We start from the raw sequence: 16,775 nt of genomic DNA, 5'->3' as shown, positions 1-16,775 counted from the left end.
GTGGGCTTGTCACAAAAAGTTAGTTATTTGCACATTATTGTTATTTTAGGGGCTAATGTAGGCTCAAATAGCTAAATCGAACTCCTTAGAGGTGTATAAATACAAATGATGAGAGTTCATTTCTCATCATCACTTGGTTTGGACTTGTATCTCTCTTGAGATTTTCGCTATTCCTTCTTGGTGGACCACATTTTGGAGCGTGGATAAATTTTGATGTATGGATTGTCTTTTTTTATCTTGGAGCTTCATGATTGGCAAGTCTATTGGTGGTTGGATATATTCTCTTACATGTAAGTGCAAATTTAATGTTATTAATCTTTTACTTTGTCACATGCATTGATAATGAGATTTTCGCTATACTAGGGCTAGTTGCTGCCTGCATTTATTGCGAAATTGTGGAACTATGTTTCTATATAGCATATCTCTATGTATGGGCCATGTATGTTGAACGAATTCTCCTAGGGATAATTCTATGGTTGAATTTATCTTGAAAGGCCACTCCACCTTGCAAAACGAAGTATAAAATCTTTTAAGGTCACTCTCTTTTGCCTTAGATGAAAAGTGAAGTTGATCTTAGAGCCTCCTTGACCTAGAAACGAAGTCTATCTTCATATTCTTTTTGAATCCAATCTCCCTAAGGGATTAGGGGCACTGGTCTACCATAAGGTGATCACTCGAAGAAACATTTTTCTTCACCTCTCCTTATTTATTCTAGGTCTAGCCACATTAGACCCCCTAGGGCATCAGTTTCCCGACAAACCACCCATAAGAAAAATTCGGTCTCTTAGCGTCTACTGCGCTAGTGTGTCTCCTAGGCCTCCAAATTTGAGAAAATTTCGATGGTGGGGTTGTGAGATATCCCAAGCCCTAGCCTCGAGATTGGTTTTTGCCCTAAGTTTCCTTAGGCTAGTTCCTCATAGGGATCATTTTGCACCTTTGAGTAAAAATCATTTCTTTGATCCCCTTCTCCTCCTTGTTTAGGTCAAATCTATCATTGGTTTCTAGACTCCTTCCTCTTGACCTAACCTGGGTCCACTTGGTCCCATGTGGTCCCATACCTTTGAAAATTCAATTCTTCAAAAACCACTTGGGAAACCAAGTTCAATAAGTATTTTAGGGTTTTGGAAGCTCCTTTACAATTCAAACTCCTTGAACCTAGTCCTTAAATCCTCGTCCCCTTATCCTAGAAAGCTTTGTACCTTGCTTAAGAAGCAAGCAAGTCCCATTCTTGAGCCTCCCCTAGGAAAGGGTCCCCGAGATCACTTCACACCCATCTTAGTTGATCTATCCTTTATAAGTGATTCTCTATATATCGGGTCTCCTCCCACCAGTGAAAGTCTGTAAAGAGTAGGAAGCTTTAGCTGAGGTGACAGTGGGCTTTAGCTTCATTGTTGCGCTTGACCTAGCAAGTGCCCCTCTAGGACCCCCTGCTAGTTTGAGCAGTAACAGGTAGTATGCATAGGAGAATTTTTTCTCTTAGATGGCCCCTCGCTGACAGTGAGAAGCCCCTTGCAGCTACTAGATAGCTCGATGTGCCATTATCTCCGCCACCTGAGCCAACTATGTGGTCCCTCGCCCATCTGTTATGATCGTATGTTTGAAGGTGGGCCTCCCGACCCCGAAGGTATGAATTTTCATTGGTGTAGTTGAGTGATTTTGCTTACTTATCATGGACACTTTTAGGCATGGATTGGTGGGGGGATTTGGCCGAAAGAGTGGGTTAGGTCTGTATTCTTATCTCCTCTACCCGATTTGGTGGTTAGCCTTGTATCCTAGTCCCATGGGAGCTCCTTTACTGGCCACTAGCTTTAGGGTTGGCACTACATGGGAAATCCAAATTTTGGTTGCGTGGTCCTACTTCCCGACAACATATATATCACTCCCCTCTGCTCATTTTAGCCCCATTCATCATTTCTCCCATATGGGTCTATATGTGTCCACTGGGTCCACATAGGGTTAGCCTCCCCCTCCCCTTGTCCACATCTTGGGTTGGGCCTCGAACGATGCCCCAGATGTTGATGCAGCTAAAAAGAAAAGAAAAAACATAACTTGGCCACTCTTAACAGGAAATGTACCACAAAATGCAAAAGATGGTCAGGACATTCAAATTTAGCACGTCAACAAAAGTCAAGCATGAGCTCTACCCCTTATTTATGGCCATCACCCTGGTTCCTATGGGCCCTAGATGAGCCTCGTCCAGATTAAGGAACCCATGATTGTCGCAACCTCTGGTGGGCAATGAAATGCCCTACCTTAAAAGGAGGTACCTACTACTATATCCTACACATCATGCTCTCATCCCATGGAGCCCCAAGCAGTTATGAAGAATCAATTAAAGGTAAAAGGCATATGAAGAAGGGTGTAAAAACAAAGGTCGGGTAACTCACGTACTACGAATTGCTCCCTCCTACACTCATATACCCAAGTGTGGGCTTCCCTCATCATAGCTACCCTTGTACCATGACATGTGGCCTAGAGCATTCCTTTGATCCCCACTTCGTTCCATCACTATATCACGTGCCACCTACCACCTGATGGATGTACCATGGACTTGTAACCCTCTTTAATGGTTGAAACCACCTAATAGGGTCCATGGTTAAGCTTTTCCCTAAGGACAAGGTTGAGGGTGCTTGCTTAGAAATTAATACCCTAAAGGGCCACCTGCAATAACTCTGCCCAAGTAGTCCCCAAAGAAACCAATAAAAAATATTATCTCTATAATTATAACCCAACTTGGATGCCCTACAGAGGGTTGAGCCACCAAGTTCAATCCAAAACAAAATAATAAGCAAACCCAACCAAATGCCAGAAAAGAGGATCCAAGGCTCTAATTTTTGAGGCCGCAGAGGTAACTAAATGCAAAGGTGAACCTTCTCTTTATTCCGCAGATGCAGAGTTTAGGGCTATAGCTCGTAGTCAAATAGTAAGTTTTGAAGATATGCCACCCTCAAGGTTATGCTCCTTCCTTTAAAAGAACGAATACCAACCCAAACAAAAACAAAAGCACTGAAACCCTTCCTCAGATAATGTGTTTTCTCCACAGGGGCTGAGAAATTTCAGAATGATATTTGTCAAGAATTGATATTCATTTTTGCGCACTTGATGAAGGTATATTGGATGCTCCTTTTATAGACAAAGGGTTTTTATGAGGCATCGAATTCCTAGATTTTAGGGCAACGAATATCATAGGTTAGGGAGACATTTGTGTTTAATAAATTTAATTTAAAATAGGATTGATATCTTTTATTCTTTTGATAACATTTAAAAATAATGTTAATCATTTTATACTTTAATTAAAATTAAAAATTGTTTATACTTAAAAATAATGTTAACCCATTACTTTTAATAATGTTTCTTTTTAATCAATTTATACTTTAATAATTAATATAATTAATTATAATTACATTTAAATTTCTTCATTTGATTTTCCTTTGACCTTTGACCATGGTGTTGGGGTTTTTGCCCAAGAATGGGGTTAGTCAACTTCAAGTGAGAATATCTCTCAAACTGGGAGGCCTCTCGGGGTGTGCCACATACCACCGAAATAGGGTCGACAAGGGGAAATCCAATGGCGAGGATTTCTAGGGAAAACTCAGTAATTTTCTTCTTCAAAAACTTCCAACTAGTGCAGGTTGTATCCATCAACTGGGATATTCAAATCTTGGAGCTAGGGTTTCTAGCCATCCTTTAAGTGAAGCTTCCAACTTGATGTAATTCAGAGAAATATTAAGAGCGTTCATTAATAGTTTGACATCAATGACAGGTGTTTAGTCAAAGTCAAACTCCAGGGTTGACATCAATGACAACACCATTCAACAACCATGTCCTACCCCTTTCCAATTTTGATATTCAATACATAGATTATGTCAGTGATCAAACATGTTAGGTAATGATTATCCATGAAGAAAGGAAGCCAAAGGCTAAATAATTTGTTTTTAGTAAAGTCCTTTCTTTATCAACCTTTATTATTTCAAGCTTTGCTAGTTAGTCACACAATTTTTCTGTTGGGAAATTCTCTAATTAGTATTTTAGAAACTTCTAGCTCGTCTTTTGGCAAGCCACAAGCAATGATATAACGAAAGGCAAAATATCTTGGTATGCATCTATGAAATAACTATTTTACATTCTCCAGCAAAAGTTTGGTTAAGTCATTTTGAGTTTGAAATAATATAACGTTTGACTAGGATGCTCATTTTTAGTCTGATTACCTTAAAAGTCTTGCTTAGATTATCTCACTGAAAATTAAAGGAAAAAGGATTTTGGATTAGGATGTTTATGTTTTATTTGCACGCCTCTAAACTTTCTTTAAAGTCTTTTTGACTTTTTAACTAAGATATTTATATTTGACTTTAACTGCTTAAGAAAATCACTTGAGCACAATAGATGGCTGGGGTTCTAGAGAGAACATATATAGGTGATCTTGTGGCAAACAAAAGGTTCTTGATCTTTGCACCAAAAGATGCAACCGTAGAAAAGGTTCTCAAAATAATGGCTGAAAATGAAATCACAGCTATACCAGTAGCCGCTAGTCCTGGACAACGAGCATCAGTGGAGGGAACAACTTTTTTTCAGGGCAGTTCACATTATATAGTAAGACTCCACCTTTTTGTAATATATGGAAATAGTTTATTAATGGTTTAAGTTCTGATTAAATGTAGAACATTTAAATTCTCCTTGGTTTTGGTATTGCACGTGGTTAATGTGAGGATATAGACCAAAGAACAATTTCTTGAATTGATCATTGTGCAATTTCCTTCACATAAACTACTTGTGCGATGTCTTTGAATTTATATTGAGCATAGGCATTTTTCAAAATTTGTTTCTTTTCAAGCTTAAACCTAGATAGCCTTGAATAGATATATTTATTTATTATTTTTTGGAAAATGCATCTTATAGTACTTTATGACACGAGGTACAAAATATTATGCATCAAAATGTATTCATCATTGGGCCAGGGCAGATTAGACAGGTGATCCATACCATAGGTTAGGAGAGCCAACATATCTGCCTTAGCCTCAATCTTGATATATATATATATATATATATATATATATATATATATATATATATATATATATATATATATATATATATATACATCAATCTATTTTTATCCAAAGAAAAAAATATTTATAATCATGTCTGATTATACATGTTTCTGTCCATAAGATGTCCATAGGTCTGTTAAAAAAAAAACTTGGATATGTGTCTCCTCTTCTACCTGACCAAGGACTGTGCTCTTAAAACCATGTGATCCATATAAAAACTGTACAATCAACAGAAAATGACTGCACCTTCACTTATGACAGATACCATGAACTTTACTTTGTATAACTGCAGAGTTTTCATTACTGAGAATTGACCATAGAGACATAACTTCAACCATAACTGTACAAAAACAAGATTTGAACTGACATCACAAAGAAGATTAAAAATGAGATTCCATTGCTTCCTGTTCCTGTCCTTCCCTGTATCTGTTCGAGCCAAATGAACCTGGACGCAGAGACAAGACCTCCTTTTACAGCTTGTTGATATTCTTGTTTAAATCTCTGTATACATGCCTGAATGAGATCCACTGATTGCATGGATCTTCAAATGTCCTGAACAAGGTGACCAATAACAGCATTTTCAACCACTATTTTGTTACATGCCCAGTCTATCACAATTATCGAATCACCTATCACCTGTAGTTTATTTATGCCTTGGTTGATTGCAAAGTGCAAGAGAGTCCATAAAGCATAGAATTCTTCTTTGATATTGGTGCCCCTACCTGGAGCATAGTAAAAATGAAAATAATGAGAGGTATTTTTAAAAAGCACCACCCCAACTCCACAGCTGCGAGAATCCCTTTGGCTTGCTTAATCAAAGAAACCCCACAGAACATCTGAATAAATTGGAGGTGTTACCGCTTGTATCCACACCTGGGATTATTATCATGAATAAAATATTTAACTCCACTTGGTGTGGCCTTGGGGGCAAGTTTCAAATTGAATTGTTGTCACTCAAATCTCAACTCCTCCATCTAGGCTAATTCCTAGTGAAGCCAAGGGGCGTGGACCCTACAAAAATAACTAAGGCTCAACTATTCTAAAGCTAGATAAGTTAAGTTCTTGGAGTTAAATTAAATGATCAAAGATGCATCATGTTGTCACCTGAGTTGTATAACCTGGTGTGGGAGATGTTTCCATCCCCATAAGATAACACTTTGAAGGCGCAACACTTAGAGTAGGGGTTGTCACTCTGATCCCTATTCACTCCGTTTAAGCTATCTCCTAGGCAAGCTAAGGGGGTTAGTCCCTAAAGGTGGAAATCAAATAGGAAATTTGTTGGAAACAACAAGTCTAGGAGATGTAATTGGTTATCTTGGTAATTTGAGTTAAAATTAGATGGCAAGCAAAATTGTAGAACACAAGAAGATAGATTCAATTAGATCAAGGAGAGACTAGTGCCTTAAATGCCCAAGTGAATTAAAAAATACTTGCATAATAATGATCATATGATAAACAATGCTGCAAGAAAAAGTTAGCATAAGATGAAAAAGCGATGTATGAGCAAAAGATAACTTGCAATAAAAGTACCTTCACTTTAAAGAGATGTTAGCATTATAAGACAAGAATCAGTGACAAATATAAGATAAATGCAAGCAAGTTAGGAATGCACATAGATCTATGATATACTAGATGAAAGCTTAGAATGAGGGTGCAAATGCCAACAAATGTTAGATTGCCTCAATGAGATAATTATGCTAAGTTGCTTCAATGATGCTAAGATGCAAACCAATTAAGATCACAATTTATCACCTTTCAGCACAAGATCACAAAATGCCAATAGCAATTAGTAAAGCACCATAAGATCACTCAATGAAACAATAGAGACAATGATGTTAGTAAGAGTGCAAATTAAGATATCCTCCACTTAGGTGATGTAGCAGTTAAAACAAGTGAAAAATGATACAAACACAACAAAAGATAGGCAGTGATAGATGAGGATGCACTTTAGGAGCCACGTTTGAACTGTGGAATAAATTCTGATTTGAGCAGAAGATGCAACAGAGACTTAGTGTTTAGGAAGAATGAATCTCCTCATGATAATTTGAAGAGATCACAAGAAAGAAATGCTATCATCAAATGCCACAATAATGCATAAAAAGACTCTCAATAAGCTTCAAAGATAGAAGGAAAGCACTAGACTTAGCTTCAAAGGCGCTAAACAACCCATAACCTCCGGCAACTTAATAGACCTGGTCACATGTAACAGTTATCTCGCATTGAATGTTGGAGTGGAACCGTCAGAGTTAACTAACAGTTTGAGGTTGCGGTGTTCACATGCGAGTTAATGTCGCGGTTTTTTAGGAGTCTATTACCTTGACTGCCGAGGTTATGTATCATTCACATGCTAATTGTTGGAGTGTTGCATGGTTGGAGCCTGTCGGAGTTAACATTACCGTTTGCAGTTATATATATTATGTTCAAATTGGGGGAGGGTTGGCCTGCGGGCTGGCCCTCCCCTAAGCGCCAACCTCCAAACGATTACAACTTAAATATATGCGGAGAATAGATAGGGTAAGAACTACCTGGTAGCATAGTTGGTAAGGCGTATGGTCTGTATGCGGAAGGTCATGGGTTCGACCCCGACTACTGCCAATAAATTTTGCTCCACAGTTAGACCTCCAATCCGACCTTTGGGAGGTGCCACATGGCAGACTCCGGGCTTGCCACGTGGCATTCTTCCATTGGTCCAAAAATGAACCAATAAAAATGCGCCAACAAACCACTATACAATCCAACAAGATAATGCCACTTGTCGATCCTTGATTCTCCATTGACCAATGTTGACCATGCCTAGTCACCTGCCATGTCAGCAGTATGGACTGTTGACTGTGCAGTGACTAGGCATTTTTTTTGCAAATTTCGCTTGTTTAGCAAAGCGATCAGAACACAATAACAATAACTTTCTCATACGAACTCCGTTTTCGATGAAACGAGTTGCATTAGGATTGTTTTTCCAATACAGACACGGTTGTTCAGGTTTCGAGCCATTCTGAGAACTTTAATTTTTGAGCTAAATATTGAGCACTTGATCAATTGTTAAACTCCTCTATCATGACCCTAAGAAAATTATACCCATCACTCAAACAAAATATGGATTGAGATGTTAAGACTTTCCCTAAGTTACTAGGAAACATAAGCAAATACTAATCCGGATTTGGATTCGAATACAAATCAACCAGATTTTTGAAAAGCTAGGATTCTGATACAGTGGGAAAATGCCATGTACAAAAAATACAAAAATATTTTTCAAATTTTAAAAAACATATTCAAAGTTAAAAATCAAAACCATTCATGAATTATAACATTAGAACTAAAATCATCATAGAATTTGTGAATCTAAATACCAAAATCATGATGCGTCACGCTTTATACAAAAAGGATAACTATAAATACAAAATTGTGTGTCCCATAAATGATCACTCTATTGATATGATGATGTAGAGTCAGTCTAACTGCATCTCCCAAATGGGTCTATATGCTCATCATTTCAATATTTCAACTCTATATCATAATCAACCTATCATATTCCTTGAAATTTGGCTTAAAATAAAAAAATTCCCATCTAGTTACAAAGGTAAATGAATATTGTACATTGTTTGAGAACATACTAAGTCTATGTAGCATATTGTTCTAAGAGGACTCTTCACTTAGAGTTGGATGGGATTGATCTAATTAAATTACTAATGGAACAACCATCCTTTGTACAATATATATTATTATCTATGTAATGTCTCCAAGCTTTCTTGTTAGCATTATCAAAAATTGAAGATTCAAATTTTGATGTGTCAAACTTTTCCTGTTAGTATTATCATGTGCTATACAACCTGTAGATAATTAATAACTTATACAACTATACAACCTACAAATTACTAATAAATAATCCAATTAAAATCCCAAATATAATATTTGTTGTTTAGGGTTTCAAACTGGTGGCAAATACCCTTAGAAAAATTAAAAAAAAAAACCAAAAACTATAATGTTATTTGCTTGGGACTCGGTTTGTTAAGGGTAATTGGTACAAGATACATTTCAGTAGCATTGATTCATTTCCGCGTTTGAAGGATTCGTCTATGTAGCAGATCCTATGTGGATCTTGGTGGATCTATATCTGTATTTGTATTCGAAACACAAATCCGTGGATCCAACATGAAGTCCCCTTGGATCTGGTAACACATGCTTTTTCTATCTTATTTTAATGGTTAGAGGGTGATATTGATGACGAGGATCACAATATATGCAATGATTTTGATGATATGTAGGTATTTGTTGTAACATTTTTTTGACACTAGGGGCCATCTAAAGCCTCTTTGTCGATGTATTTTTGGTTCAAAGTGTTATTTTTCTTATATGCACTTTTACTTGCTATATAAATAAGAATTTTGGCATATCAATTGTTCAGATTCATATGGATGCGTGTGTGTATGTGTGAATATTTTATGTATTTTTTGATTGATTGGGTTTTTGGTCCGACTTTTTTCCACTTCTGGTTTGCTTCTCACTGGTTCCCGGTTTGAGGGGTCAACCAATTTGGTTCTAATAACATTGTTTTATACTTTAATTATTTTTTCTGTACACTAAGTTGAACTTTAGTGTGTTCCTTCTACAAATGTAATTTCCATTTTGGGAAAGTAGGAAAGCTTGTTGGCATTGAAATATCATCAATTTACTTAAAAATCCATGCTGAAATTTGGTTCTTGTATGCCTAAATATCCCCCTGAATGCAATGCATAAGAATGTGTTGATAGGTGGACGAAATCCTCTTGCAACGAGTGAGTATTTGCCCGATCAGAGTCCCAATTGGACCCTTTTTTGTTTAGATGGGCATATACTCTTCGATACTAAGGCCCAATTGCTTGTACTAACTTAGGCTAAAATAATTTAAAAACAATTAATCTAGGGAAAATATATGACATATTCTAATATTTACAATTATCTACAAAATATAAACAAATTGTTGGTTGAATGGGACCAATTTTAACAACAGGGGGTAAAGGATTCATTCGAACATAATAAACCATGTGAAATATCATGTTTGCTTAAATCCGACTGGATTTTGAGTCCAACTAACCACACAAATAAGTTTTTGGTAAGTTTTTGGAGAGTTTTTATACAGAAAACTCAAAAAAGATATTCAATTTAGTTTTCATCCTATTCAAACTAATTTTTATATGTTTTTTGGAATAAATATGCATGCATTAACTAAAAGAAGTATGAAGGAAAACTCTTGAAAACAAAAGCAATTCAGATTCTATCTTTTGAATATAAAATTTCAATCATTAGACATGAATATAACAAAAAGTTAACATTTCATAACTTCTGTTGATAATAGATATAAACTGTAACATATCCAAAGAAATGTGTAACATATCCAAAGAAATGTTTAAACAAAATACTAAATATTCATTTAGAAATAAATATGCACAAGTTAAAGAGTAATACCAGAAGCATCCATTAAGGAATTAAAAAGATGTCCAGACATTAATCTCATAGCTCACAACACATTAAATCTGAAACTGGTCTTCAAAAGAGTTGTAACTTCAAAATTGATTCAAAAATGCAAGTCTTGAGTCTTCACAATTTCTCGACCCCTTACACCAACGTAAGAGGTTCTATAAATACTTGAAAAAAATAGGATATGTTTCAACAAATAAGATAAGTCTTTGAAAACAAGAAAATCAAAAAGATTTTCTTAAAGTAAAGTATTGCTTCCAAAAATAAATATTATGTCATTGTTCAGTCGATATTTCCTTGAAAAGAAAGTAACTCCTTGTCTTCAAAATCTTCTTCTTTTAGGTTCAACAATAGATGAGGTGCATGAATTTGGATATGTTTTACCCATTGTGAATAAACCTGGGAAACTACTGAGAAGTGAATCGAATGGAACTAATATGTGCTGACTTGGGAATTTGCAACCAAACTTTGGATCATTTTCTTTCTTTTCTGATATTTATTTCCAAATTTAGAAATGAGCTTAATTTGCTCAAAAGGGAACTGTAGAAACTTCTGGAAAGTTTTTTGTGTCTAAATTTTGATCCCATTAATCCCTCTTTGATATTTGATGGCGAGGTCTTTGCTAACTATTTCAATTCTCCTGAAACAACTTCTTTCACTGGCTTGGAACCTAAAAGATCAAATTCTTCAATAAAATCAGTGCCTTTCTCCCATATCGTTAAGCATTGTTCTTGGGTATTTTTAGCCCATTCTCTGATTTCTGTGGCCTCTATTTCTGTACGGTTCAAGATGCAAGCATTAATCTTCCATCTATCTTGGACACTTTAGGAATTTCATCTGATTCGAATTCTTGCTCCCAGTAAAGAATAGACAAAAATCTATTTTTAATGTATATTTCTTCCTCCACCAAGGAATCAATTATTTCATTCAAATTTATAATCTTTTGATAAAATCTTGAGATTTTATCCATTTGTTTGTAGAATTTTGATTTATCCTTCCTCAAAATGAGACAAATTTAAAATACTTATTCTTTGAAAACCTCTAGACTCTATGTTTCCCCCTGATTATGATTGAGTTGACTTTGAAGAGAATCAATTTGCTCTTTCAAAACTATAGTCATGACATCAATGTTGCTTTCAGCCTCCTCCTTCAAAATGCGAGTTTCATTTTCATGAGCTTGTTTTAATTCCTAAACATGTTGCTCATGTTTTGACTTCATTTCCATTTGAAATCGATTTTGTAGATTCTCTCTCTCTACTGCAAAGCCTTGGATAAGAATTGTAGAGTATTTTTGTCAAAATTTCTTCAGTAAATAACTCGTTCTTCTCTAACTGCTTCTCCAACACTTTAATTCTCTGTAGACTGCATTCATATGAAGCTTCTAACTCATTAAGATGATATTGGTTATAATTCACAAAAGCACCTAAGGCCTGTGAAGATTCTTTGGCCTTCTCTTTTACATCTCCTTGAGCTTGCCAACTGAATTCTAAAATAGTCTCTATAGAATCAAGTTTTCTCTTCTTTGTTTTCCTTACTACTGACTTGGTTTGAGAATTAAAATAATATTTTGTTAGAAACAGGTTGGTATCAGGAATTGTTTCTAGTTTAGAAACAGGTTTGAACAGAAAAGAATCCCAAGGGATATTAGTGGAAATAGGTGTCATTGAGGTCTTGGGAGATGTAGTGGAAGCAATATCCATCTTTGTCTGTGGCTGCATTGCCTCTTTATTTCTTTGGGAAACAATATCATCATATATTTGTTTATCCTTCTTCTCATCAATTTTCATTTCTTGACCTGTTATGTTTTTTGGTTGATCCTACATTGTATCCTCAAGGGAATTGATCACAATGATCTCTTGTTCACTTACTGTTTTCTTTTCTGTTGATTTGATTGTTTCTGGGTTTTCTTGCTTTCTTTCAGGAACTTTTGTAGTTGTAACCTCTATTGTAGCATGCTGATTTTTCTTTATTCCTTCATTGCTTTCTGCTTCTTTACCTGTAATAGAAACATCTTCTATTTTCTCAATTTGAATTCCTTGCTCTTGCTGAGAGACAGAGGAAGGATCTGAAGTAATTTGTTTGAAATCAAATCGAAAGAATTCAAAAGCCTTTTTCTCTTAAGAAACTTTCAAAAAGATTTTCCCTAAATTCTTGTAATTGGGCTCTTGTTTCAACATTTAAGAGTTTTCCTCTGTCAATGGCTTGCTGAAAATCATCAATGGCTATGAAAATCTTATCAAAAGGAGGCTCTTGATGAGCAAATATTTTCACATAACTAATTGTTTTATAATGAATGCTAATGATTCCATGGGGGTCATAATCATACTGAGGCAGAGAATGCAACCAAACATCCTTAAGCTCCTCTGCTTCCTTGAACCCATGTCCCTTGTCTCTGATATTTATTTCTCTGAATTTAATTGGAAACACAAACCAAATTTTCTTTTGTAATTTGCTTAATTTCCGAACCTGGCTGTTTAAAGCAACTTGATTTGCCACTTCCCTTAGAGCAAGTCTTTCAAGAATATATCGAGGTAAGAGATGAGGACCAACCTCATTGCCATATACTCTTATGTAGAAAAATAATTCTTCAACAAACCAGTCACCTATGGACTCTAGGTCTTCTTTTAGACTTTGACTAATTCTTGGAGGGGTTTCACCAAACAAGATTTCATAAAAAGGGATCATGACATAATGGAAAATATCATAAAAATGGAATTCAAAATTGCTCTCCCAAAGGATTGGGGCATAATTTTGAATGGGGGCTTGTTGGTCAATGGAATAGTTCCATGGAAATGGGACTAAGGCAATAATAATATCTATTAAGAAGACAAACATATAGAATATGTGTTTGTAGTCGGGAGGAGACACTAATGATAACTTCAAAGCGTCTGTGATGTTTTGTGACAAAATGTTAGCCAAATTGATATGCTTCACATCATTTAGGATGCTATTGATTATTGAAATCCATTTGGTTTTACAGTACTTAGGGTCTCAGTCTCGTTCTCCATATAATCGGGTTAACATTTTGATGAGAAATCTTATGGGTTTCTTGAAAATAGAGATGGGATATTCCTTGTTAGCCTTAAGCTTAAACCCTTCATCTTCTTCTCTTAACCAGTCTTCAATCACCTTGTCATAATTTTCCCTGCATTTTTTGAAAATAGTGTTTTGGAAGTTCTTGAGAAAATCAACATCGAGCTGGATTTCAGAGGGACTGAGCTTATAGATGGCTGACAGGACTTCTGGTTTCCAGGAGGCTATAACAGTTTTGTTGTGGTCTAACATTGTTCGGGTTGGGATATCCACATGAGCGAAAATCCATGAAATCATATCATAATAGGGGAAAATTCTGGCCCTAGCAACTACCTTGTGTAATTTTGTTCTCCTAATACCCTCCAACTGATTATTCTTTGATTGAGAAGTCCTTGCACTTTTTAACCATTCTCTATCTTCAAAGAAACCAAAAATCTCTTCCCATTTCATTGTACCTGCTTTCTGCGTTTTATAAGTGGAGTCAAAGATGAGAAATGGGTTGAGGTTGTATTCCTCTCGTTGTGGATTTTCTACTTCTTTGAGTTTTTTTTTATGTGCTCCACCGCTTGTCTTTCTACTGAGGATTTTCCCTTCTTTCCCATTTTATGGTCTGTGAACAGAAAACCAAAAATTCAAAAAAAGTATGAGTTATTTCTAATAAAAGTCTGAATTAAGATGAAGAATCCTTTATAATTACAGCTTACGCAAAAATTCTACAACTTGGTATTGTATTTTTATAACTCAAATTCCTCCGAAACAGGTCTAAGAGATTGAAATAGCATGCAAACTAAAATGTTCTAGGAAGTTATGAATATTAAAACTCAGAAAGAGTGTGAATTAATTCATATGATTTGAACATTAACTTTGCATTACATGATCCAACTGTTTTTTCGCAATTCGAGACAGCGTAGGAGAAATTTATTATCGGGATCTGAAAAGAATCAATTAAGCATGAAGTGGCAAAAAATCAAATTTCAAATCAATTTATTATCAATCAATAAAAAACGAAATCCACTTAAATCGAAAAGAAATATTGTTTTATTCAAAGAGTCGACGAGTCGGGAGGTCTTTTATTTGGTTGAAAAGTTTTATTCTCTTCTGACCCCGGCTACACAAGGGTCGGGTGATAATCGAAGGTCGGGTAGTCGGAATAGTCGGTTGGTCGGAAAGTCGGGGTAAAAATGATCGAGGAGACTGAGAATTGGCCCGTCTTTGTAGTCAGGAATTCGGGAAAAAAATGATTTCTTCATAAGAACATGAATCCGACCTCTGATTTATGAATTTTTTTTTTTTTTTTATGTTTTTTCTCTAATTTTCAAAGTTATTTGGTCTTTTTATGAAACCAAAAAAATTTCATATAGAGATTTTTTTTTTTTTTTTTTGTATAAAAACAAAGAGGGTTGTTGTGATCCTAACAATGACCATCTCTCTGCATGGTGTACCAAATATTTTTATGTTAATATAGTTATTTGGCTGTGAAGGTGAAGCTTCCTTACTATTTAATATTGTTTTGCACAAACTTTTACAATTGTCTATTTCAAGAGTTAAATTGTGTTAAATGACCTTATCACTTGGTGAAGGGTACTGTAGACTTTGTCGTCTTCATGTAGTTGGAGCTCAAAAGAGCCTAGGTAGTTTAGAGCAATCTCACATCTGCACTCCTTGCTTGATGCCTCTTAATTGCAAGCTTGCTTAAATCATAACGGGGATTTCCATTTCACGCTAATATGACTAATATTCAACTTTACACAACGATGAAGGTGCATATTGAACTTTGCAGTCAATTGTGTGAATGCAGGGAATAGTTTTAATGCTCGATGTTGTACTGCATATCGGGGACAACTTGGATGATTGCGAGAATGCTCTGCAAACCCCCGTGTCGGATTTAATTGGACAAACGATTGAGAGCAGAGCACTATGGACAGCTGGTTCCCGTGTGAAGTAAGTTTTTTCCTTCGAAGGAAACTTTTGAATTTTTTTATATAGTCCCATGGCATGAAGATCCTTATGAACATTAACATTCTTTTCACCCCCACTATGAACATTAACATTCTTTTCATCCCATGGGTATTCAACTTTCTCTAAAAGAGCTCCATACTACAACCTGTTGGATGGACTGGATGTTCATCTGCATGATTTCTTTATTTAAGCTGGGAAGTTCATGGTTCACTTGTAATTATTCTCAGAACAGATCCCCGTGGACAGCCAGCCCTCATGTAAAGCGAGTTTCTTTCTTTAGAAGGAAACTTTTATGATTTTATATAGTTCCGTGAGATAGGGTCTTATGAACATTAACAATCGGTTCAGCCCATAAGTATTCCTGTTCTCCAAAAGTGCTGCCGACAACAACCTATTGGGTGGACTGAATGTTAATCTGCATGGTTTTTTTTTTTTCTTCTTTTTTTTTTTTTTTTGTGCTGGGTAGCTCATAGCTCATATAGAATTCCAGTTTTAAGTTATTAGATAGACTGAATGTTCATATTCATGATTATATATATATAATTATAATTTTTAGAGGAGTTGCCTAACTATTATATGTTTTGGAGGTTTGGACTTTAATTGGTTGGATAAATTTCTTTTTTGAATGTGTAAATTGATTCTTCACTTTAAAAAAACCTGGGCCATTCAGGTTGTGCAGAGTTCACAGATCAAAATTGTGGTTCCAACAAATTTATGTTGGATTCTGGGCAAATTTGACCGAAAGATATGACCTGAAAACTCCAAAGCATAGAATAGTTAGACTACGCATTGTCCCTGCCTTGTGTAATTGTAATTCCAACCTATGAGATGGATTGAATGTTCTTCCGCATGATTTGTTATTTTGACCTGGGGAAGCTCACATGTAATTCCAATTCCATGGAGGATTTGCATGTGTATTACACCAAGAGAAGCTAGGTATGTTTTACAGCCAAGATGCGGTGACGTTAAGCGATCAACTCTTAGTGCATGTATGTAGAAATACTGGATGGACTGAATGCTTATCTGCATGTTTTTTGTTTTGATTTTGAGCCAGGGAAGCTCATGACTCACAGGTGTTCCATGAGCATCTATCTATACCTGCGTTTATTGCACTGAAAGAAGCTAGGTACATTTTGCCCCTTTGAGTCGTAGAAGTAGCCCACGTTTGAAACTTGAGCACTTTGCAACCTTCAGGTGCACATCAGATCGGTTTAGATGGATCTGTGCAGGGGTTTTTATTTTGAAAGCCCTTTGAGATCTGGCTTTGTTTTTAGAATCGTC

General features: G+C 35.7%; 1 protein-coding gene across 4 annotated transcripts in view; it reads left to right on the top strand.

The window, feature by feature from the left end:
- The window catches only part of LOC149224235 (SNF1-related protein kinase regulatory subunit gamma-like PV42b), a 95,846-nt gene that overhangs the window by 78,134 nt on the left and 937 nt on the right, over positions 1-16,775 (top strand). Inside the window, exons 2-4 of one of the 4 annotated variants that reach the window (XM_089386041.1) lie at positions 4,384-4,590; positions 15,334-15,476; positions 16,549-16,620. In XM_089386041.1, the coding sequence (XP_089242167.1) occupies positions 4,384-4,590; positions 15,334-15,476; positions 16,549-16,620 (422 nt within the window). Of the gene's footprint in view, positions 1-4,362; positions 4,591-15,333; positions 15,477-16,548; positions 16,621-16,775 lie in introns of all 4 variants that reach the window. The other 3 variants (XM_089386043.1, XM_089386044.1, XM_089386042.1) reach the window with 3 other exon arrangements.

This window comes from Pinus tabuliformis, chromosome Q (assembly GCF_031772625.1).
Source record: "Pinus tabuliformis cultivar Carrire ecotype Pingquan chromosome Q, CPIR1, whole genome shotgun sequence".
NCBI classification, from domain to species: domain Eukaryota; kingdom Viridiplantae; phylum Streptophyta; class Pinopsida; order Pinales; family Pinaceae; genus Pinus; species Pinus tabuliformis.
Note: the sequence above shows the minus strand (reverse complement) of the source record. Positions and strands in the feature narration are given on the sequence as shown.